Source organism: Saimiri boliviensis, chromosome 6 (genome assembly GCF_048565385.1).
Source record: "Saimiri boliviensis isolate mSaiBol1 chromosome 6, mSaiBol1.pri, whole genome shotgun sequence".
NCBI lineage: Eukaryota > Metazoa > Chordata > Mammalia > Primates > Cebidae > Saimiri > Saimiri boliviensis.
Window position 1 is genome coordinate 14,564,174 of NC_133454.1, and position 25,999 is coordinate 14,590,172.

At 41.4% G+C, this 25,999-nt stretch overlaps 1 protein-coding gene and 1 pseudogene across 8 annotated transcripts in view; both read right to left on the reverse strand.

Annotated features, from left to right (window-relative positions):
- TMEM135 (transmembrane protein 135) overlaps positions 1-25,999 on the reverse strand; it is a 369,409-nt gene that overhangs the window by 269,674 nt on the left and 73,736 nt on the right. For 5 of the 8 annotated variants that reach the window (XM_074400367.1, XM_074400364.1, XM_074400365.1 and 2 more), the window contains 2 exons: positions 23,379-23,476; positions 20,900-20,960 (listed from right to left, as the gene is read on the reverse strand). Coding sequence is in view for 2 of the 8 variants with exons in the window: in XM_074400363.1 (XP_074256464.1) it covers positions 1,488-1,628 (141 nt within the window). In the remaining 6 variants the exon portion in view is untranslated. Of the gene's footprint in view, positions 1-1,487; positions 1,828-20,899; positions 20,961-23,378; positions 23,477-23,847; positions 24,474-25,999 lie in introns of those variants that run through there. The other 3 variants (XM_074400363.1, XM_003935075.4, XM_039462263.2) reach the window with 2 other exon arrangements.
- Positions 12,135-16,180, reverse strand: LOC141584737 (heterogeneous nuclear ribonucleoproteins C1/C2 pseudogene; annotated as a pseudogene).

Below are 25,999 nucleotides of genomic sequence, written 5' to 3' on the forward strand. Positions count from 1 at the left end.
GTAATTTCAGCTACTTGAGGGGCTGAGGCAGGACAACTGCTTGAACCCGAGAGGTGGAGGTTGCAGTGAGAGAAGATCACACCACTGCACTCCAGTCTGGGCAACAGAGCAGGACTCCATCTCAAAAAAAAAAAAAAAAAAAATCTAGCTCCAATAATAATTATTGGCCTCTACTCTAGATCTTTATTATTCAAAGTGCAGCCCCCACTATTAGCATTACCTGGGAGTTTGTTAGGAAAGCAGAGGCTCAGGCCCCACCAGGACCTAATGAATCAGAACCCCCATTTTAACATAATCCTCAGGGGATTCCTAACACACATTAACATTTGAGAAACATCAGTCCACACAGTAAAAATGAAATGGGTGTCTGCAACCACAGACAAAGTATCACCTTCACCTGTGTTATCTCTGAAATAAATAATCCGACTTTTCAAGTAGTTTTACAGATATAGCCATGACACATTTTCAGGAACATTAGGGTATAAATCTAAATTACTTCAATGAGAAATAATAATTGATCATCTGCTAAATATTGAAACTTTTAGAAGACATACAAAAATATGATCTCTGTCTTCTTAGGACACAAACTCTATAAGGCAAGAAAATGAGACAATGCACTTCAATGGCCCAATTAATAATAAACCTTTAATATCAAGGATAAAGTTATTGAAAAAAGATTTTGGAGAGAACATTTAAGAATATCTTTAATAGTCCTCAGTGTTACATATATACATACACACATATATATATATATATATATATGTGTATGTATATTGCCAAGTATTTCTCCATAAATTGCCCTATATATAAAATTGTGTAACAGAAGGAACTAGGTGACACAAAGTCAGATGTCCTAACCAAGTTCACTGACTCAAAGACTGGCATCACCCTTTACATCACCACAAACAATCTCATCCCAAGAGTTCGTTCTGTGAACTTGCAAAAATGCTTGCAAAACCCCCAAATCACAATCCTGTCATCTCAAAACTGAGTCAAGATCTGAGGCCACAGGGATTTAGGGTCAAATACCCCTTCTTCATTAAAAAAAAAAAAAAAAAAAAAAAAAAGGCAAAATAAAACGGGAAATCAAATGATGAACGATTGCAGGTTCTTCTCATAGCCTCACTGACCTACAAATACCTCTCCATCACAAGGCAGGCCAGAGGAAAAAAACGGTGGTCTTTGAATTCACGTTTTTAAGTGTCCTAAACTTAATCCTAAAAGTTGGGAGCCTATCCTCTGCCTAGCAACAGGCATTCAGATGACAGCTCAACCTCTAATTCCCCTCCTCCTTCTCCCGTGCAAGAACTGGGATATCCTCCCCTTGCGACTCCCCCATACCCCAGCCGCCCCCAAAACACTCCGACCCCTCCAAAAGAGAGCCCGACACAATGCAAGTCCCCCAGAGCCCCTCGGGAGCACCAACTGCAGCCCCCGGCCTAACCTCCACACTAAACTCGCCCTGCGGGAGGGCTTTCGGGTCTCACCAAGTACAGAGGGGCATAGATCTTCAGGGATTCCTCCAGAGCGCCCCCAGTGATCTGCAGGAAGGAGACCCGGCAGGAAGGGTGCCAAGTGTGGCCGATCTCATAGCAGTTGTGAGGGATGGACTTGCTGAGGGCCGCCATGACGAGGAACAGCGCGGAGGAGCCGGGAGGGGGAGAGCCTGCGCCCTGCAGGGAGGGGCGCGGGAGCCCAGCGGCCAGCCTCCGTCCCCGCCGGCCGCCGGAGGTGCCGAATGGAGGGGAAAGGTCACGAGAGCGGGGTTACTCTGGGCCAAAGTCCTCGGATGTTGAGCGCTCGGCGTATCGCTGTTCAAGGGGGCGGGACGCGCACCGGGGAGGCGGGGAGAGGCGGCGCGTGCGCGCTCCCTCAAGAGGGCCTCCGCTGGGGCGCGCTCCCGTGGCGGCGGCGGCGCGCGAGGTCGCTCAGTACGCGGTGCCGGGAGGTGAGCGGAGGCTCCGCCCACCCAGCGCTGGCCGTCCGCGAGGGAGAGCAGCCCGGGGACGCGCCGCCTCTGGCAGAAGTGCAGTGGGAGGTGGCTTGGGTCACACTGTACTTCAGCTTCCGAAACCAAGCCAAGTAGAAGGGAGGGTAGTGGAAGAAAAGGATTAAATGTCTTTGTTGAGACCTGGTGGAGGAAGAGGGTTGCCAGAGGAATGCCTGGGAGAAACGTCCTCCCCAGCACTGCCAGCTCGCCTTCCCGAGAGTCCTAGGTAATAAAAAGCTAGGGCTGCCTGCTAGTTGCAACTGAACTGCCCCCAGTTGCTGGGCTTTCCAAACTATGTGGTACCTGGGAAGGCTTGACAAATCTCAGCTCTGTTCATACCCCGACCGTGTGGGGAAGGGCACTAGGTCATCCTGTCCAAACTCTACGTCACGTTGCAATCCTGTCCACAGCATCCTAGATAGGGCTTATCAACCAAATAGCACACACTGTAGAGGCAGCACTGCTGTGTTAGAACTCAAACCTGGCTAGGCTTGACCAACAATTAGCATGACAAGGGTCGTGTGTTGCCTGAGTCATATAACCCCTCTGTCAATTTCCTCGCGTATAACGACCTACCAGTTTCTTTGGAATTCTAAACTCCATAGTCTCTTAAAGCAGAAACGAACTACCTTTAAAAGAATTCCATGCTAATTTTCTAGTCTTCATTCATTCATCTACAAATATTTACTGGGTCATTACTATTTTCCAGGCACTATGCTAAGGAAACAGAAACAAGAGAGACAGAAAGTTACTTATTTTCATGAAACTAGCACAGTAGAAGGAGAAGCCAGAAAACAAGAAAAGTGAACAAGATAATATCAGATGGGTGTAGTTGTTCGAAGAAAATAAAAGTGGAATACTCATTTGAAAAGCCCAAAACAACAATGGCAAAAAGATTAAAGTTTCTTTCTCTCAGGTAAAGGTAGACAGTCCTAGGATAAAATAGTGGCTCCATAACGATTAGGGATCCCAGCCTCTTTCTGACAGGTTGCTACGCCAACTGCTACCTGTGATTTCCACCCTAACTTATAAAATAACTACGTCACCTAGCATGATATCAGTATGCTAGCCAGGAAGACCAGCAAAAAGGGAGGAGAGGCCAGGCACTGTGGCTCACACCTGTAATCCCAGTACTTGAGGCAGGTGGATCCCTTGAGGTCAGGGGTTTGAGACCAGCCTGGCCAACATGGGGAAACCCTGTCTCTACTAAAAATACAAAAATCAGCCGGAAGTGGTGATATGCACCTGTAAACCTAGCTACTCGGGGACTGATGCAGGAGAATCGCTTGAACCCAGAAAGCAAAGGTTGCAGTTGGCCAAGATCATGCCACTACACGCCAGCCTGGATAACAGAGAGAGACTCTGTCTCAGAAAAAAAAAAAAAAAAAGGTGGGGTGGGGGGCAGGTAGGGAAGAGAAGGGCATACTTCCTTTCTTTAAGAAAACTTCTCTGGACTGGGCTGCAGTGGCTCACACCTGTAATCCCAGTACTTTGGGAGGCTGAGGCGGGTGGATCACAAGGTCAAGAGTTTGAGACCAGCCTTGCCAATGTGGTGAAACCCCATCTCTACTAAAAATACAAAAATTAGATGGGCATGGTGGTGGGCACCTGTAGTCTCAGCTACTTGGGAGGCTGAGGCAAGAGAATCCCTTGAACGCGGGAGCCAAGACTGGGCCACTGCACTCCAGCCTGGGCAACAGAGCAAGACTCTGTCTCAAAAGAAAAAGAAAAGAAAAGAAACTTTCCCAGAAGATCCATACAAACTACTTAGACTTACATTCTTTGGACAAAGCTTAATCACATGGCCACACTTCATTGCAAGAGAGGCTGGGGAATACAATCTTTTTTAATTAATTGGACAAATGCCCAGCTAACATCTGAGGTTTTATTACTGAGAAAAATGGGAAGGAAAAAAAAAAAACAGATTTGAGGAGATGAGGGGCAACTAGCAGTGTCTGCCATAGTCCTATGTCTCTGGCTACCCAAATATCTGGGCACATCATTCTTTCTACAGATAGATATACCTTTCCTTTTTCAAGGGACACAACCTAAAATCCCATGCAGTTGCTGAATCTTAGCCAAAGTCCAGAATATTTCCCAGTACCAGAAGCAGATCTCATGTTAAAGTTATCCTCCCCCTCAACACATCCAATATGCAATGGTAGAATAGGAACAAGATAATCACATTTTTTTTCAAATCTCCAATTCAGAAACTAAGAGGATCAAAAACACAGCATAAATTGTCCAAAAAATTACAGAAATAGCAGTGCAGGCTTATTTTTCTTCAATAATCCATTCCTGAAAATCTATAATCCTTCCACAAAAAAATGCTAAATAGGAACTTAGTTTTAAATGGGAAAAATTAAAATGCATTACATTTCAACCAAAAAATTCTTAACAAGTATTAAAATATACTAGCAAATATTAACAAAAAATTACCATGTGGCCGGGCGCGGTGGCTCAAGCTTGTAATCCCAGCACTTTGGGAGGCCAAGGTGGGTGGATCACGAGGTCGAGAGATCGAGACCATCCTGGTCAACATGGTGAAACCCCGTCTCTACTAAAAATACAAAAAATTAGCTGGGCATGGTGGCACGTGCCTGTAATCCCAGCTACTCAGGAGGCTGAGGCAGGAGAATTGCCTGAACCCAGGAGGCGGAGGTTGCGGTGAGCCGAGATCGCGCCATTGCACTCCAGCCTGGGTAACAGGAGCGAAACTCCGTCTCAAAAAAAAAAAAAAAAAAAAAATTACCATGTTAGGATGTACAGTCCTATACAAATAGCATATTATTCACCAGACAATTAATATGGGCTGGGCACAGTGGCTGACACCTGCAATCCCAACACTTCGGGAGGCCGAGCTTGGTGGATCACCCGAGGTCATGAGTTCAAAACCAGCCTGACCAATATGGTGAAACTCCATCTCTATTAAAAATATGAAAAGTAGCCAGTCATGGTGGCAGACGCCTGTAATCCCAGCTACTCCGGAGACTGAGGCAGAAGAATCACTTGAACCTGGAAGGCAGAGATTGCAGTGATCTGAGATCATGCCATTGCGCTCCAGCCTGGGCAGCAAGATGGAATCTCCATTTCCAAAAAAAAAAAAAAAAGATCTAATGCACAGGATTTAACAATGCTAAACTTGTTTAGCCCTATATGTAGTCATTGTAGAAATACTTATCAGGCAAAAGCACAATGACAAAGTATGGCTCACTCAAAATATGATACTGTAGTAGCTCTTGATTCCAGCAACATTCAATAACCAAGCTTTTCAGAATAGCTACATATAATTCTTATTTCCCTTTTTTTTTTTTTTTTTTTTTTTTTTTTTTAGACAGAGTCTTGCTCTGTCACCCAGGCTGGAATGCAATGGCGCGATCTCAGCCCACTGCAACCTCCATCTCCCCGGCTCAAGCAATTCTTCTGCCTCAGCCTCCTAACTAGCTGGGATTACAAGCATTTACCACCACAACCAGCTTATTTTTGTATTTTTGGTAGAGACACGGTTTCACCATGTAGGCCAGGCTGGCCCCTAACTACCTACCTTATGTTATCCACCCACCTCGGCCTCCCAAAGTGCTGGGATTACAGGCATGAGCCACCAAGCCCAGCCATGATTCTGATTTTCTACTGATTTTTGTTGCAATATAACTTCAGATTTTTCCTTAAGTCATTCATTTAAAATATTGAGTTTCTAAGATGTAAATATAAATTTTAATACTCAAATCTGTAGTATTAAAAGATGCATATTCCCTTTCAGTCCAAGTAGGCAGTGTGTCTACCAATACAATTCTCTTTAAGATTTTGGGGACTTCATATACATCAAATTATAATCCACTCCACCAGAAGAAAAGCCTGTTTGAGACAAACACTTCCCATCTTGGGCTGAGAGTCAGAAAGCTGATGGAAAATGCCCTTATACACTTAGAAGGGCTTTTGTCTAGCTGAAATGGTCTAGATAAAATGGCTTTAAATCTTTTTACAGTCTTTACAAAAAATCTAAACAGCCACACTCTGGATTTTACCTTACCCTTAAGGCAATGCCTTAAATGCAGAACCTTTTACCATCTGGAAAGGCTTGGAGTAAAAGGCAGTTTTATTTTTGAATCCAAAGTTCCTAGATTCTGTATATTTTCTCTAAATTCTGCTTAAAAATGGAATCATTCCCTTTATATCTCACCTCTCTACATCTTATTTCACATAGTTTTGTTTTGTTTTGTTTTTTAGTCAGTTGGCACTTCCAACAGTCTGTATGGAAATTTCCTTAACCAAATGCATCAGTTTGTTAGATATATTTCCTATTTTTGGCATTTCAGCATGCAACAGTGTTGCCAAACTTTCCGTCACTATATAACAGGCATCCCTTTTTCTCCAGCCTTTGATAACAATTTCCTCCCTTCAAAGATTGTACAAAGATTGTACAAAATACTCTCAAATGGCCTTACAAAATATTCAGGTACATACACTGTCTAGAAATCTCAGTATCTGTATTAGTTTGATGATGTTACCAGTACTTAGAAGCTATAGCTAAGGACACCATCTTCTCTACTTCAAGCCCCTACCACTCCAACCACAGAAGTTAAAAGTAAAAGATTTATGATTATTCTTTGAGAGGAAAAACACAAAATCATCATGTAATAGATGAGAGTAGATGTATCCAAGGAATGCTTTAGAGGCCAGCCACATTTCTCTAAAAACAGTACACTTAATGCAATACCATAGAAGACAAGTGTATTGATAGGATTGGGGAGAAAAAAAAGGAGGAGCCACTGAAGCAATTCAGGCACATGGCTAGGAGTAAGAACTGCAGCCCAGAGACCTCAGGAATTAACTATGAAATGGGATGCATATCTGCCCCTGGACAGATGTCATTAAACAATTGGTTCATCCAACTAATTTTTTTTTTTTCTGAGGATAAAATAAACTTCTCTTATGGTTTGGCTTCCCATGCAGGTCTGTCTTGAGAGAAAGAATGTTTATATATTATCATAGTAACAGATATCCCAGTTTGTATGAGAGGTTTTTATTTTCTATTCTTATTTAATAAATTGGCATCTTGATTTATACACTCATTTGTAAGCTTGTTTTATATCACTTAGCCTGAGAAAGAAAGAGCCTCTCTGGTATGCTGCCAAAACCAGGCTTTTGACCTTGGTTGTTAGTAGATGATGAATTCTGTATTAGCCAAGAACGGTTAGGCTATGCTGAGATACCACACAGACTAAATCTCAGAGAATTTAAAATCAGAAAGATTTCCTTTGTGTTTACACAAACTCCAAAGCAGACTGGCCAGTTTTTCAGGGCAAGACAACTTCCCTGCAAGTAGTGATTCAAGAATAAAGCCTCTTCCATCTGCATTAGGCCTTCAGTGGTCTTTTTTTTTTTTTTTTTTTTGAGATGGAGTCACACTCTGTCACCCAGGCTGGAGTGCACTGGCACAATCTCAGCTCACTGCAACCTCCATCTCCCAGGTTCAAGCTATTCTCCTGCCTCACCTTCCCAAGTAGCTGGGATTACAGGTGCCCTCTACCACACCCAGCTAATTTTTATATTTTTTTTAAGTAGAAATGGAGTTTCACCATGTTGGCCAGGCTGGTCTTGAACTCCTGACCTCAGGTGATCCACGCACCTCAGCCTCCCAAAGTGCTGGGATTACAGGCGTAAGCCACCATCCCCAGCTGCTTCTTTAAATTTTTAATGTGTGCATAATTTTTAGTTATTGTGCACAGCAGCAAGCACAGAATTCAAGTGTACAGCTTGATGAATTTTGTAATTTGCCTTTACTCAAGGTGGTGTGCACCTATAATCCCAGCTACTGGGGGTACAGATGGGAGGCTGAAGCAGGAGAATAGCTTGAACCCAGGAGGCAGAGGTTGCAGTGAGCCAAGATTGCACCATTGCACGCTAGCCTGGGCGACATCTCAAAACAAACAAAAACTTAGAATGTTCATAGCCTAACCTCAAGCTTTCTCTCCTCTCGAACTACCTATAAGCACACAAAACTATCCATAAGGGTCACAATTTCACAGTTGCTGCCAATTAACTTTAGTTCTACCATACGTAATTGATGTAATTTACTTGAGCCTGAACACTTGAATTCATGGAAAATAGAGACATTCTTATTTTCTTCTCAACCACCTTGGCTTTCAATTATCCTTAATCATGTCCTTTGGAATAAATGATTATTTTTGATAGACAGTACCACTCACTCAGTTGGCAACATTTGCCCCTAAGCACAGAGCTTACTTACTCCTATCCTTATCAGAAGCCTCTGCCAAACATAGGAACAATATCTTATTTGCTGACTATATTGTGACTCTCAATTATTAATTTTGGGATTTGCTATATCCTCAGTGTTCTTATTTCTATGCTCTGTGCCTCTTTTTGATGGTGAGGTGCCTCTTTTTCTAAGTTTTCACAATTCCTTTGAAAATCCCTGCATGACATGCAGTACCAGCATTTTATTTTACTTTGTGAAGGTTATACTGCTTTTTTAAAACTATATATATACATATACATATATATATACATACATATATATATATACACACATATATATATAGTTTTGAAACTCAAATACTTAAAACAACTGCAAGTACTTTGAAGTCAGGGACTCGTATTTCTTTGTGTGACAGATGGTGCTCATAATAGGTTATCAATATAATCTTTTAAAATAAATGCTATTGTTTGCCTTTGCAACTGATAGTCCCATTTTCTCATTTGCAAAACGGAGACACATTTTTGCTAAAAGTAATTCAGAGAACTGATCATATCAAATATATTAAATTCCTCAAAGCTGCAATTTCCTCCAAAATTAATGCAGTGCCTTTAGTGCCTAGCCCTGGATCTACGATACAGGCACACTCAAACATTTGTTAGATTAGTAAAATGCTGTTTCAAAATACATTTATATAGGTAAACCTCTATAGTTAGCACTCCACAGTAACATTCTTATTTGAAGACTCAAATAATGGGTCCTATATTTTTTCTCTCTCTAAAATTTTCAATATCTGTTTTCCCTTAAGTACCTGTCTAAACATGCTCATCAGTCATATTCTTGCACAGTACAAATTTTAAGATGGTGCAGATACTTTTTACTAAGGATCTTGTCACTTTCGTGGCACAAGTCAGTATCCTATTATAGTTACAATCAAGTCTAAAGGCAGAGGTTTTCGTATTAAGATTACTTTGTAAAAGACAAACTGAACTGGGTGCAGTGGCTCACACCTGTAATCCCAGCACTTTGGGAGGCCGAGGCGGGTGGATTACGAGGTCAGGAGTTCAAGACCAGCCTGGCCATCATGGTGAAACCCCATCTCTACTAAAAATACAAAAATTAGCCAGGCATGGTGGCGCAAGCCTGTCATCCCAGCTACTCAAGGTGATGGCAGGAGAATCGCTTGAACCCGGGAGGTGGAAGTTGCAGTGAGCCAAGATGGCACCACTGCACTCCAGCCTGGGTGACAGAGCAAGAGTCAAAAAAAAAAAAAAAGACAAACTAATGTGCAAGAATTTATTTGATGATCTGCTTTTAATAGAATAAGACATAATAATAGTTGAAGACTTCCTTGCTTACTAAATCTCTTTGGACTACTTTGTAATCCCTTTTGGAAATATATTTTCCACATGGTCTGACAGACAGAGCCATGTGTTACATGCACTCAAAATAATGCATATTTTCTATCTTTTTAAAAATATCAACCAGATTCTCTGTATTTGTGTATATTCTCATGTTAGAAGATTTTCTTTCTTAAAATACTACATTCCATGTACTTTTAGTCTGACTATAAATGAGCAATATTTTTAGAAGTCATTTTGGCAGGTTCTATAAACATTTTGATTTTTGTTTTTTGTTTTTTGTAGAGATGGAGGTCTCCCCATTTTGCTTAGGCTGGTCTCACACTCCTGGGCTAAAGCAATCCTCCTGCCTCAACCTCCCAAAATGCTGGGGTTACAGGAGTGTACCTGGCCCTCTCAGCATTTTAAATATCCATATCCTGTGACCCAACAATTATATTTCTAGGCCTCTATCCTATAGAAATGCTAACAAAAAACTTAGCCATGCTTTATTTATAAGAGCAAAAACTATTTAAAATAATCTAAACGTTCATGTTAAATGGGACATGTATAAACTTGTGATATATCATGGAATGCAGATAGCAAAAAGCGTAAGGTAGGTCTGCACATGCTAATACTGAAGAATATTCATGATATTCCATAGGGAATAAGGGGGAAAAAAACACAAAGTATTTTATATAGAGTGAGCTCATTGTTTAAAGAATAAAAGATATTGTATGTATGTGTGTGTGTGTGTGTGTGTGTGTGTGTATGTTTATATAGTCATAGAAAAAGGTGCAGGAGAATATACAACAAATAAAGGAATAGGCAGAGCCCTTTCACATTTTACTTTATATATATATTCTAATACATTATTTAATTTTTTCCCAACTAGTATGCATTATTTTTACATTCCAATACTTCCTTCTAGAGAAATTTTCATTTTGTTAGAGTTTATTTTCAGGTAATGAGTGTTAATTGTTCTGAATGTATCATTATTTTGCCCTCATTCTACCTCAAACTAATGACGATTTTGTTATCTATAGAATTACAGGCCTGGCACAGTGGCTCATGCCTGTAATCCCAGCACTTTGAGAGGCCAAGGTGGGTGGATCAACTGAGGTCAGGAGTTTGAGACCAGCCTGGTCAAAATGGTGAAACTCCATCTCTGCTAAACATATAAAAAATTAGCCTGGTGTAGTGGTACTCACCTGTAATCCCAGTTACTTGGGAGGCTAAGGCAGGAGAATCACTTAAACCCAGGAGGCAGAGGTTGCAGTGAGCTGAGCTCGCACCACTGCACTCCAGCCTGGGCAACAAGAGTGAAACTCCATCTCAAAAAAAAGAATTCAAGTAAATTTCCCCTCAGATGTGTTCATAACATTCTCTGATGGTTGTTTGTATCTCATTGGAGTTGTTTCTGATTGTGTTTCTTTGAATCTTCTCTCTTTTCTTCATTAGTCTAGCTAGCAATCTATTTTATTAATTTTCTTCAAAAAACCAACTCCTGGATTTATTGTGTTTTTAAATTCTTTTTTGAGTCTCAATCTCCTTCAGTTCAGCTCTGATTTTGGTTATTTCTTGTCTTCTGCTAGTTTGGGGATTTGTTTGTTCTCAGTTCCCTAGTTCTTTGAGTTGTGATGTTAGGTTGTTAAGTTGAGATCTGCTTAACTTTTTGATGTGGGCATATAGTGCTATAAATTTCTCTCTTAACATTGCTTTAGCTGTGTCCCAGAGATTCTAGTATATTGTATCTTTGTTCTCATTAGTTTCAAAGAACTTCTTGACTTTAGCTTTAATTTCATTACCCAAAAGTCATTCAGGAGCAGGTTATTCAATTTCTATGTAATTTTATGGTTTTGAGTGATTTTTTTCCTCCAAATTCCTGGCTTAATAAGAATTTCTTTATTTTGAGGAAAAAGGGTCCCAAACAGGCTGTTCACAAAAATAACCCACAGTATCAACTTTAGAAGACTATAGCACTAATTATTATTCTGAAGGATACATTTGACATGACAACTCTCATTCATAAAAATACATGGTTACATTCGTGTTGAACTGCCCCACACAGCACACTTAGATGGGGATGTAACACACATATTTCTAACTCAAAGCTGCTTTCAGGAGCTACTCAACCAATTGAGATTGCCTTTGCACTTAGGGAAATATCTACTGAACTTACATATGAATAAAAAGAACTGTACTCCCTGCAAAACAAAAGATTTTTCTGGGGATACTTGAGAAAACCCATACATCCTTTTTTTTTTTTTTTTTTTTGATACAGAGTTTCGCTCTTGTTACCCAGGCTGGAGTGCAATGGCGCGATCTCGGCTCACCGCAACCTCCGCCTCCTGGGTTCAGGCAATTCTCCTGTCTCAGCCTCCTGAGCAGATGGGATTACAGGCACGTGCCACCATGCCCAGCTAATTTTTTGTATTTTTAGTAGAGACGGGGTTTCACCATGTTGACCAGGATGGTCTCGATCTCTTGACCTTGTGATCCACCCACCTTGGCCTCCCAAAATGCTGGGATTACAGGCTTGAGCCACCGCGCCCGGCCCATACATCCTTTTTATTGTTAAGTTATAAAGAGGCTTCAAAATTAAAAGCAAAAATTACACAGTAACACTTAACAAACTACTGGGAGCACTAAAGGAAGTGAAAATGGGAGTAGGCACAGGCAGTATGAATTAACGAACATAGCAAGGACAAGGACTGGGAGAACAGTGAGCATGTCCTGAAGTTACTAGGGGAGAGAATCTGGTGAAAATTTTGGTCTTAGACAAGCACCTAGGTAAATAAACAATGGGATAAGATTTCTAAACGCCACCATGTGCTTAAGAGTCAACCTCACCATTGGCGCTGTCTCTGTCATCCTCTCCTTCCTCAGCCTCTTTTTCATCATCCTTGATCAACTCCAGCTGTTCATCCCCACCCGCTCTTCAATATCATCATCATCTAGTAGGTTCCCCTTTCAAGAGCATCATCTGCATCCCCCTGAGACTCCATCTTCACATTAGTCTCATCTCTCTTCACAGAACTGCTGTTCTACTCCTCTTTTGAATTATTCTTCATCTCTACTGCTTGTTTGCTCTGTTCCTTTTCAATTTTTTCCAGGTTTTCCAGGAGACAATCCACCTTTGGTTTTATTTGGGTCAATTCCTTCTTAACGGCCTGAAGACCATCTCCTTTCAACTTACCAGACTTGGAAAATCCCCACTATTCACTCTTAGAATTGAAGCCATTTTTGCCTCTTCTTGAGGTGTTTCCTGATACACAGTGGCATTTTGAGGGTACTACAGCCTGAGCAATAGGAGAAGGAAGAGGAGCATGTGGTTCACTTTTGGCTCTGCAGCCCAGTTAATATAAAAAACCCAGCCAGCAATCATTGTGCCTTCCTCTTCTGCTACAGCAGCCTGGGCATATCTCTTATTAACATACTAAATTTTGCCTTTGCAAAATTCTTATGAACAGAGCAACCCACAATTTTGCCATGCTTCGAAAAGATTGCCTCCACATCAGACTTCTTGACGGCAAGAGTGTTGAGATTCCCAATGAACACACAGGAGTTCATGGAGCAAGGATCTGTCTTGTTGGTAACGTTGCTGGCCATTGTGTTTGATAATAAGACTTCTCCCAAAGCTGAAAAAAGGAGCAAGGAGGGAGAAAATATTTGATTCTGACTCTCCTACTCCTGGGTTCTATGTGGAGAAAGCCAACTGCTACTTGAGGTTGGCAGCAACAGGCCACAACAGCTCAGTCTTTGTCTCTTCACAAAATGTTAAGTGAATTTCTTAGTCTTGATTTCTAATTTGATTGTGCTGTGGTACAAAAGATTGTTTATAATTATTTCGCTTATTTGGCATTTTCTGAGGAGTGTTTTATTTCCGATTATATAATCTATTTTAGAGTATGTGCCATATGGCAATGAGAATAATGCATATTCTATTGTCTTGGGATGGAGAATTATGTAGATATCCATCAGGTTCATTTGATCCAGTGCTCAGTGCAGGTCCTGAATATATTTATTAATTTTCTATCTTGATGATCTAATACTGTCAGTGGGGTGTTAAAGTTTCCCAATATTATTGTGTGGGAGCCTGATTTTCTTTGAAGGTCTCTAAAAACTTGCTTTATTAATCTGGGTGATCCCATGTTGAGTCCATGTATATTTAGGATAGATTTTCTTGTTGAACTCTTTACCATTATATAATGCCTTTCTTTGTCTTTTTTGATCTTCTTCGGGTTAAAATCTGTTTTGTCAGAAACTAGGATTGCAACCCCTACTTTTTTCTGTTTTCCATTTGCTAGGTTTCTCTCCATCCCTTCATTTTAAGCCTATAGGTGTCATTTCATGTGAGAAGCGTCTTTTGAATATAGCATACCAATGGATCTTGGTTCTTTATCCAGCTTACCACTCACTCTGTATCTTTTAACTGGGGCATTTAGCCCATTTACATCTAAGTTAGTACTGCTATGTGTGGATTTGATCATGTCATCATGATGTTGACTCGTTACTTTGCAGACTTATTTATGTGGTTGCTATATGATGTCCCTGGTTTGTGTATTTCAGTGTGTTTTGGCAGTGACTGGTAACTGTCTTTCCTTTCCATATTTAGTGCTTCCTTCAAAAGCTCTTGTAAGGCAAGTCTTGTGGTAATGAATTCCCTCACCATTTGCTTATCTGAAAAGGATCTTATTTCTCCTTTGCTTATGAAGCTTACTTTGACCAGATACAAAATTCTGGGTTGGAATTTCCTTTTTTTTATTAAGAATATTGGCTAGCCACAGTGACTCATGCCTGTAATCCTAGCACTTTGGGAGGCCAAGGTGGGTGGATCGCCTGAGGTCAGGAGTTCAAGGCCAGCCTGACCAACATGGTGAAACCCTGTCTCTACTAAACATACAAAAATTAGCCAGGAGTGATGGCAGGCACCTGTAATCCCAGTTACTCAGGAGGCTGAGGCAGGAGAATTGCTTGAACCTGGGAGGCAGATGTTGCAGTGAGCCGATATCATGCCATTGCACTCCAGCCTGGGTGACAAAGTGAGATTCCATCTCAAAAATAATACAAAAATAAAGATATGTTGAATATTGGCCCCCAATCTCTTCTGGCTTGTAAGGTTTCAGCTTAGAGGTCCCTTGGTAGTCTGATAGGCTTCCCTTTGTAGGTGACCTGACCTTTCTTTCTAGCTGCCTTTAACATTTTTTCTTTCATTTTGAGCTCGGAGAATCTGATGATTATGTGTCTTGGGGATGATCTTCTTATGAGTATCTTACTGGGGTTCTCTGCATTTTCTGAATTTGAGTGTTGGCCTCTCTGCTAGGTTGGGGGCATACTCATGGATGATATCCTGCTGTGTGTTTTCTAGGTTGGTTCCATTTTTCCCATCTCTTTCAGTGTTGGCCTCTCTGCTAGGTTAGGGACATACTCATGGATGATATCCTGCTATGTGTTTTCCAGGTTGGTTCCATTTTTCCATCTCTTTCAAGGACACCAATGAATCATAGATTTGGTCTCTTCACAGAATCCCATGTTTCTCAGAGGTTCATTCATTACTTTTTATTCTCTTTTCTCTAGTCTTATCTTACTATCTCATTTCAGAAAGCCAGTCTTTAAGCTCTGAGATTCTTTCCTCCTCTTCATCTATTCTGCTATTAATACTTGTGATTGCATCATGAAGCTCTTATAGTGTGTTTTTCAGCTCTGTCAAGTAGGTTACATTCATCTCTATACTGGCTATTTTGTCTGTCAACTCCTGCATTGTTTTATCAAGATTTTGAGCTTTCTTGCATTGCGTTTCAATGTACTTCTATAGCTCAGTGAACTTTGCTCCTATCCATATTCTGAATTCTATTTCTGTCATTCTGGCGATCTCAGCCTCGGCCCAGTTTCAAACCCTTGCTGGAAGGATGATATGGTCATTTGGAGGAAAGAAGGCACTCTGGCTTTCTGAGTTTATAGCGTTGTTGTGCTGATTCTTATTCATCTTTGTGGGCTTATCCACCTTCAACCTTTGAGACTATTGACCTTTGGATGGTTGTTTTTTTTGTTTTTTTTTTTTTCCCTTGTATCCTATTTGACGACCTTGAGGGTTTGATTATAGTATAAGGTAGATTCAGCTGGCTGGCTTCATTTCTGGGAGATTTTAGGGGCCAACACTCAGCTCCCAACTTCTGGCCTGTGTGCCCAAACTCTGGGGGACTTGTCTTGGGACCTGACTTTGTTCTCTGGATCCTCAAGATTGGAGTCCACTGTGCTGTGGGGGCCAAAGTGTGGCAGCTACAGCAGAGTGCTAGAGGATGCAGAGTTGCCTGTCTCCCTGCATTCATTAACCACAGTAGTGGAGGCAAGGTAGCTATGGGGAGCATGGGGGCGTGGGGGATGGCTGCTGGAGACTGTGCACTATCGTACTGGAGGTGGTGTTGTCTCAGGGGCAGGGTGCTGGCTGGTGCAAGTCTGGGTGCCTCTCTGTGGCCTGCAAGCAGGAGTAATCCCTCAGGGTGCAGGAGGATCCCCTGCACAGTATTCTCTGCATAGTGTTAGGGGAAGGGCAGGGTGCTGACAGGGCTTTCTGGCTCTGTGCTTGCCAAGGCTTCCTCTGCAATGGTGGGGACAGGGAGCAGTGGCCAGGGAGGGATAGTGGACTGCACTCTCACATGCAGGCAGGGCAAAGAAAGCAAAACCTGCCATGGGCCAGTAAAGCAATGTGGGAAGCTGCTGTGGGCTTGAGGGAGGCTGCAGTATAGGGAGGGAACACGCAGACTGGTGCGTGGCCATAGGGGCCATATCACTGGAGTTCTCCACAGGTCAGGCACTGTCTGCTGGAGCAGAAGCCATGGTGTGGGCCCCAGGACATCTGAGACTGCCCTGTAAGCAGGTGTGGCCATGCTAGAGGCCCTGAAAAGGCCAGCAGACCAAGAAGTGCTCAGGTTGAACCAGCCACATCTGATGTGCCAGCCCGCCCTGCCAGAGATCAGGTCTGACAGTTACCCTAGGACTAAAGTCTTTTTTTTTTTTTTTTTTTTTTCTCTCAGGTGGCTTGAGCCACCATGCCTGGCCAGGGTAAAATCTCTTAAGGGAGCAAGTCGAGCCTAGAGGGATGGCTGTCCCTAGCTGTACTCCACTACAAATACTCTGGCACCAAACCCTCTGGCTTGCTGCCCCACCACTTCTCAAGGCAGCTTTCCCTGCTACCTCAAGTGTCCCTGGTGGTTGAGGGAGTTGTTCCAGTTGCCTCCTTGTAGTCGGCCATCTTGTCCTCTGTTATATTTCATTTTATGCATTTAAAGGTATTAATCTGAGAAGGGATCCATAGTCTTCACTGAACTGCTACAGAGATTCCTGGCACAAAAACATCTTTTAAATGCCTGCCTTAGACTGATAGTAAAATTTCTGTAACCTCCATATCTCTTAGCTTTCTTCTTTCTGTTTCAATCTTTCTAATTTTTTATCTCCTTAGCTAGGTGATAAAGATAGAAGGCCCTTAGTTAGGGCAGTACACGACCAAGAACAGCAGCTTTGAGGTGGGAAGAGCCACAGCTCACTGCTCTGGTTTCTTATTTACTCACAGCTTCAGATCCAAGGGACATCCCTGTCCTGTTTTTAAACATTCATTAAATTTTTTGTCAGTGCTGGAGTCTTATTGAGGAAAAAAGAGATGATCGGTATGCATGTGATTGGCCATCTTAAAGCTGGGATGCATGTATTAATTTTGCATTTAGAAAAAGAGGAGAGGCCGGGCGCAGTGGCTCCCACCTGTAATCCCAGCACTTTGGGAGGCCAAGGCAGGCGGTTCACCTGAGGTCAGGAGTTTAAGACCAGCCTGACCAACATGGAGAAACCCCGTCTTTACTAAAAATACAAAAATTAGCCGGGCATGGTGGTGTGTGCCTGTAATTCCAGCTACTCAGGAAGCTGAGGCAGGAGAATAGCTTGAACCCGGGAGGCAGAGGTTGCGGTGAGCCAAGATCGCACCACGGCACTCCAGCCTGGGCAACAAGAGCAAAACCTCATTTAGAAAAAGAAGGGAAAAATGCAGTCATACATTCTTGATCTTTAATTTTTTTTCTTACAATAATATACTCTTCCAAAGCTATTTTACGAGTGGGAAAACTACAGGTGGTACAATCGAAGCATTTATTCAAAGTCATGTAGTTGGTTAATAACTAGGATGAGACTAGAATTTAGATCCGCTGGTTTCTTCTATAGCACCTTCCCTTTTTAGCTGTCTTACAATACATGTCTTTCCTCTCCAAGAGCTAATAGTGTTAATACTACAAGCCATAGCCTAGAAAAATCACTATGTTATTTATTGTGTTATTGTACATATGGTTCTCTTTGCCTGAAATACTGTTCATTTGTTTAGTCAACAGTCTACAACACTTGAGGTGTTTCCAAGCACTAAGCACCAAAATACAACATTGAGCAAGATCCAGTCCCTACCCACACAGAGCTTATAGTCAGTCCAGTAACAAAGATAAACAACAAATACTTAATCTTTCTCCCCTTCTTTTGGTGACCTTCTATTTAACTTTCAGGATCCAACTGAAACTCAAATTCTCTGTGAAGCCTTTTGGGTAGAGCTAATTGTCTTTTCTGAACCTGGCCCGTCCCTCTGTTATCAACTGAGAACAGGTTTTTTATTTTAATATTTTAGTTAATGGTGTATTCTGTCACCCCACTCACCTCTATTCCCCAACCAGGAGGTAAGGGCATGGCAGCTTTGCTTATCTGTATTGCTATCTACTTCAGGACCTAGCACAATGCCTGGTACATGGTAGGCATTAAATACTTGAATGAATAGAACTGAAGGCAAGAAAATAGAAAGTTCTTTATGACTCATTTCTGAATACTGCATACCTAGTTGTGTTTTTAAATTTAAAATGGCATTCCCATTGATGATGTTTAAGTCTGTGATTGGCAAAAATCTATTTTCATTGTTTGGGCTACTGGCCGAAATAAGTGGAAATAGACACGTAAGCACTTGCCAGCTGTTGTTCATTATAAAACCTTAAAGTCTATTCAGAAAGTGATTGAGAAAATTCACCTTTTGTTTCAATGTATCTGAGTTGACAGTCTCTGCAACCTAAACCCATTAGAATCCACACCTCCAAATTTATTTAGTTCTGTATGACTTATTATTATAAAAACTGAATCTCTAAAGAATCTCAATTTCATTATTTAACTCTAATTCTTAAACCTTTATAAAATTATTTTTGAATTATTGTTGACAAGCCAGGTATCTAAGTTTCAAGAAAAAGAAATCAAAATTAGTTCCATATTTGTGTGGCCATGGAAAAGGGAAATGGCCGTGTTCCCTGGAAGCAGGCAGCAGTTTCCTTTCTGCTCTCTTCTTAGGGCTAGATTCCCCTTTGTGAGTGATACCCTTAAGAAAAGCAGAAACCACTGCGGGTAGGCAGTCACACAATACTTGAAACCAGAGCCCTCATGAAAAATGGGCCTGAGATCTGTGAAGGCTACAGTGGGGATGGTGGCTTGAATGTTGTAATCTCAGATCTTCAAGTAGTTTTTGCAGCGGGTGGCAACTTTCATTCATCCTGAGGCAGATTAATTCTTAGTTTGGGGATAATTATCTAAATGGATGAGGTTAGATATGCTTATATTAAGCCAGACCCTTTTCAGGAATGGGACTTTGACAGCTATATCTCTAGAGAACTAAACTTTTCTGCCTAATAATATAAATATTGTTTTTGTTATGGGCAAAGCTACATATCAGTAGTTTACTATGCCTTTGCAGAAATATTTCCTTTAAAGTGTGGGTGTAGACTACCCTAGCCTGTATGGTATTGTTTATTGCAATAGAAATGCTCATGCTTCCTGTTTAAACAGCTTCTCACAGGAGACTGGGAGAGAAGACTTTAGGACTGCAGAGAAACTGCAGTTCTGATTTTGAGTTCATGCTGGATAAAATGTTGTAAAAAAAATGGGACTAGGCTAGGTTTAATGCTAAAAGATTGGCCTGCTATTTTCTCATACACATTAATATTCAAACATCACACTGGATATTTTGCTTTTATATGATGATGTTACAGAGGCCATAGGAAGATGCCTAACCCCATGAATGGGGAAGTGCTGGAGTTTACCCACAGGAAGTAAACAGAAAAAGAGGATGGGGAGGCAGGCTTGAGACCCAAGAAACAGAGGGAGAAATGTGGCCTTTTCTTGGGTTCCTGGATATTGGGGCCTGGACTTTCAGTAGGGCAGACTTCCTGAAGGTTGTTCCTAAAGGGAAAAGATAAACAAACCTTGCCAGAAGGCCCAATCTCGAGAACAGGGAGGCACTCTCAAGACAGAGGTCCCCAACTCCTGGGCACAGATCAGTAGCAGTTCATGGCCTGTTAGGAACTGGGCCACACAGCAGGAGGTAAGTGGCAGGCAAGTAAGCATTACCTCCGGAGCTCCACCACCTGTCAGATCAGCGGCAGTATAGGAGCATGGAGCCCACTACGAACTATGCGTGAGAGAGATCTAGGCTGTGTGACCCTTATGAGAATCTAACTAATGCCTGATAATCTGAAGTGGAACAGTTTCATCCCAAAACCATCTCCCACTACCATCCATGGAAAAATTGTCTTCTTCAAAACTGGTCCCTGATACTAAAACGGTTGGGGACTGCCATTCCAAGAGCCCAAGGCAGCCTATGCTCTGGCTTGTGGACTCTGAGAACATTCAGAATTAGTAGGCATTTTTGTTTGTCAGTTTAATAATTCCTTTCTCATATCCCTAAGCATTTTGCAGTTTGGTGTTCATCATGCTGTGGGAAATAAAAGGGTCTACGTCTACCCCTGTATCATCCAGTAAAGGGAAGAAAAGCCTTTCTCTCCCTGAGGCCAGCATGGCTGCAGTGGCATCAATCCTGGGGTTGTGGGAGATGAGGGGTGACAGTGGTAGACCTATAATGAGCAGTCTGCCACCACAGGGGTGGCTAGGGCAGTATGGGTTTGTGGAACATGGAAGGTGAAAAGACCTACTTGTGGAGAGAAGCCTCATAAAAGACAGGACTTTCTGTCATCAGATGAGATCAAAGTTTAAGCCACAGTAATTTGGACATTACAAGGTAAATCTGATCTCATCTTTAATCATAGTCTGGTACATCCAGGTAGACTGGCTATATGTATATGGAGCACACCATAAACACAGTCTTTGTATCTTAGTAACCTATTTAACATGAGTTTGCAAAATTAAAAAAAATGGCTCCCCAGTTGAATTTGTGGAAGTCTTATTATTTTATAGTCACATTCCGTTTATCCATTTGTTAGTACTCTAATCATGTAATGAACCCCATCATGTGCCAAGCAGTACAATAGAAACCAAAGTACATCCACTGACCTGTAGCTGGTGTCAGCTCCTCAGTGCTCAAGGTAGAAGTATGACAGCATATTCAGTTTTCCTATTCAAATGAAAAATGACTTGAGTCTCCTCATGTCAGGTTTCTGGGGAAACTGTTGTCTCTTTCTTGGGGCCCCTTTCCCTTCTTCTAGATTTTCTGAGAACTCTGGAGGGTGTACACATTCCAAATGAGAGGTCCATTTGACTTTTGCTTCAAGTTAAGGTAAGCTCTCATATCCAAGCACCTACTACTATTCCTGCATGCCTCATGGTGCGCTGTTCAAAGTTGGCCTTCCACTGTCAGCCAGGCCCTGTAGCAGCTCACTGTCAGACACTGCTGCTGACCCAGTTTATTGCACCAGCTAGAGGGGTATTTTGATGGAAGGTGTCTTCATGAGAGACTCCATTCTTTTGATGCCATGATCAACAGAGAATGTCCCTTGCTGGATCTCCCAGCCTACAGCATTTAGTGCTGAGTCCTTTGCATCACATAAAACCATTTCCCTTCAATCCCCACCATCAATCCACCTTCATTCAGACTGGCTGAAGTGCTAGCATCTCACAGATTGAAAAACCAGAGGCCAGTCCACTTTTCATTTCAATTGTAAAAATACAAAAGTTCTATATTTATACATCTCACAGACAAAAGGCCCTTTCATGTCCTCAGCTAAAGTGACTATCTAGGTGGTCTCCAGGGTCACCTCCCCTGGCAGCAGTTTTCTGTTGACCCTTAGACAAAAAAGGTCCTCCCTTGGCAATACGATTTAGAAAGTTTGCCATGAATCTCAAACTCCAAATTTCAGGAATCCCATCTATCACCTTCTGAGAGGCAATTGGCTTTTGTGTCTCAATAATTCAAGCCCAAAGCTTCCCAAAGCAGAGGAGACAAAACTTATGTTTAGCCCCTTGCAAGGCATCCTTGTGCCAAAGGTTAAAAGACAGTCCATGCCTCTGTGATTTCTCCTGTCTAATAGGGAAGATATGTATGGAAATTAAAATAGAAGTATAATGTAAGATATATGAGTAAATAAAGGCAGAGGCAGAAGTGCCTAACTATTTTGGGGTTCTGGAGGGTTAGACCAGAGGAGTCCAAAGAGTTTGAATTACGCCTTGAAGAAATAGTCGGTGTTTTCCTGGTGAATAAAGCCTTAAAACACATTCTAAGTATGCATTCATATATCATTAATTCAGTGACTATCTACTAACTATCTACAAAGTGAGTGACACTATTCTAGCTGCTGTGGGTAGAGCAAGAAGCAAGGCAAGCAACTCTCCCGCTCTCTTGGAGGTGGAAGGCAAGCAGCTTGTTGTCTGTGTCCCTCAAGTGGCTGAGTCACACAGGTCCTCCCAGCAGGCAGTCTTACATGGCTAGCTATGCCCAAGACAACAAGCATCACCCTAGACATCTTCCACCAACATAAGGTGGGCCAGTATTTATTACACATTTACTGTGTCCCAGGTTCTGTCTGTTCTGGATCTATGATCTCATTTAATTCTCACAACAACCCTATGAAGATGATAATTTATGACCCCCATTTAACAGATGAGGAAAACAGGGATACTCATGATCAAGAGGACTGCCTAGGGTCAAAGACGTCACAGGTAAAAGAGCTGGATATGAACCTAAGCATTTCGATTCCAGAGCCTGGACCCTCAGCCATTCTGCTTAGTCCTGATAACAAGCATCCCCCAGCTGCCTCTTTTAACTACACTGCTTCCTTTTCTTTACTTCCTGGCACTCTCTGCCCCTCTGCCTCATCTTCATGTTTAGTTACTTGTCTCCTTTCCCTGTCCTGTGCCCCCCGCACCATTGTAATAGAAGGCAATTAGCTGGGAAGGCAGGCAGGAGCTACCCTTTGATTTCTCTTCAGAAATCAGGGGGTTTTACTTCCAATTGAAGTTTTCTGCCTAAATGCCATACTTAATAAGGGAATACGACAGTCTCCCACACACCAATGAGAAGGAAAGGCAGTTTCAGACATCTCTGAACATGTACTTAGCAATTATCTGCTATCTATCATTTCCACTGGACTAGGAGCTCCATGGAGCCTGCATTTCAATAATCATCTCTGCATTCCAGGTAAAGACAAAATCCAAGTTCTATCCCAGTACCAATCACAGAAGGCACACATGGTATATAACACTTTTTTTTGCAAAATGGGAAAGTATAATTGAATTTAAAAATTATTTTTATTTAGATATTTTGTATCTTTACCATAAAGTGTTTGATGATTAGAAGCTGATGAGAATTGATAACACAAGAAGACAATGCATTTCGAAGGGGTTTTGAAAACAAACAACAACAGAAAAAGGTAAGAAGAGGCCAGCTTCTATGGCTCATGCCTGAAATCATAGCACTTTGGGAGGCCGAGGCAGGTGGATCATCCAAGGTCAGGAATTTGAGATCAGCACGGCCAATATGGTGAAACCCTGTCTCTACTAAAACTACAAAATATTAGCCAGGCATAATAGTGCATACCTGTAGTCCACCTACTCGGGAGGCTGAGGCTTGAACCTGGGAAGCAAAGGTTGTAGCGACCCAAGATTGCTGCACTGAGTGACAGAACAAGACTCCATCTCAAAAAAAAAAAAAAGAAAAGTAAGAAGAATTATAATTGGAGAAAGAACAATAATGATTATAAAAGTATCAATAATAATTATCATTGTATTGAATTAGATACTGTTTTAGGTGTCTTCATATGTTAATTAGCATTCGCCCCTAATTCACATAACAAATCATTTTATGGATGAAAAAATTGAGACTTGGAGGGTTTAAGAAACTTAACCACCAGGCATGGTGCACAGTGGCTCATGCCTGTAATCCCAACAGTTTGGGAGGCTGAGGGGGGCCGATCATCTGAGGTCAGGAATTCGAGACCAGTCTGACCAACAAGATGAAATCCATCTCTACTAAAAATATGAAATTAGCTGGGCATGGTGGTACACACCTGTAATCCCAGCTACTCGAGAGGCTGAAGCAGAAGAATCACTTGAACCCGGGAGGTAGAGGTTGCAGTGAGCTGAGATCGCATCATCACACTCCAGCCTGGCAGCAGAGTGAGATTTCATCTCAAAAAAAAAAAAAGGAACTTAACCAAGAAAATTAGCCATTGTTTATTCCTGAGTAGATAGTAACAACTGAAATGACCTTAAAATGATGAGTTGTACCCCTTGGTTTATGTTCCACAGAGCTGCCAAGGACATGAGTGAAAATTCAGCAGACCAGCTATGAAGGGGTTGTTGGAAGAGAATGCCATATTTGTCCTCTGACTCTGCTTTAGTCACCTCTCCTTCCTCATTGCACAGATACAATTCACTATTTTTATTCTAATCACCAAACCCTTCTTGCACGCCTTGGACAAAAGATTCAGTGAGCTTCTTGATGAATTACTGTCTCCCAAACTTTTCTGATTTTAAGAGCTACTTATTATAAATAAAAATATCCATGCTTTCAGTGGTGTGCACCTGTAGTCCCAACCAACTGCTCAGAAAGCTGAGGCAGGAGAATCGCTTGAACCCAAGAGGTAGAAGCTGCAGTAAGCCAAGATCATGCCACTGCACTCTAGCCTGGGTGACAAAGTGAGACTCCATCTCAAAAAAAGACCCATATATATTTACACATATAGATAGACATGTATAAATATAGATATTTATACATATAGATATACATGTATAAACATAGATATTTATACATATAGATATACATGTATAAACAGATATTTATACATATAGATATACATGTATAAACAGATATTTATACATATAGATATGTATGTATAAACAGATATTTATACATATAGATATGTATGTATAAACAGATATTTATACATATAGATATATATGTATAAAGATATTTACATATATGTAAATATAAAAAATATATGTAAATATAAATATGTTAAATATATATTATATATATTTATAGACATAATATTATACACACACATACACACACACCCACACGTGTCTCTCTCTCTCTCTCTCTCTCTCTCTCTTTCTCTCTCTCTCTCCATGCTTTATTTCTGGATATTATAATTCAGTGGATTTCAGGTCACCCCTAAGAATCTAAATTTTTCCAAGCACCCTCATATGATGGAGTTCAAATGAGAAGAAAAAACCCAAGTTAATGAGTAAGAATCCACTTTTCACTGTTTAACTCAGTACTTTCCAAACCTGGACATTGGAATCACCTGAGTAACTTTAAAAGCCAGCAGATGCTTTGGACCTGATTAAAACAAAACAAAACAAAACAAAACAAATCTCAAAGCTACAGAAAAGCTGCAAGAAGAACACAGGTACCTTCTTTTCTGAACCATTTGTTAGTTGTTGACGTGATGCCCTAGCCCTCTCGAGTACTTTAGCATTTCCTAAAAACAAGATCACTCATTCCCTTATACAGCAAAAGAAAACCCATCAAACTCAGGAAAATTAACATCGACACTTCATTACTCTCTAGTCCATTCAAGTTTTGCAGATTGTTCCCTCTGTGTTCTTCAAAGTAAAAAGAGAGTAGATTCTTCTGTTGTATTTATATCATATCTCTTTAGTCTCCTTTACTCTGAAACCAGTTCTCTAGTCTTTCCTTGATTTTCATGACCTTGACATTTTAAAATTGCATGCCTTTCTTCTTTTCTTTTTTGAGATGGAGTCTTGCTCTGTCACCAGGCTGGAGTGCAATGGTGCAATCTCGGCTCACTGCAACCTCCAACCCCCAGGTTCAAACAATTCTCCTGCCTCAGCCTCCCCAGCAGCTGGGATTACAGGAGCCCGCCACCACGCCAGCCTTTTTTTTTTTTTTTTTTTTCTTACTTTTAGTAGAGACAGGGTTTCACCATGGTGGCCTGGCTGGTCTTGAACTCCTGACCTCAGGTGATCAGCCCGCCTCGGCCTCCCAAAATGCTGTGATTACAGGCATGAGCCACCGCACCCGGCTACAAGCCATTTTTAGAATGACCCTTAATTTGGTAAGTTTCCTCATGATGGGATTCTGTTATGCATTTCTGAAAGGAATAACACAGAAGTGATGCCATGTCTTCTCATCACATCCTCTTGGATGGTGTTGATTCGTCCCATTACTGGTAATGGGCACTTTGGTCACTT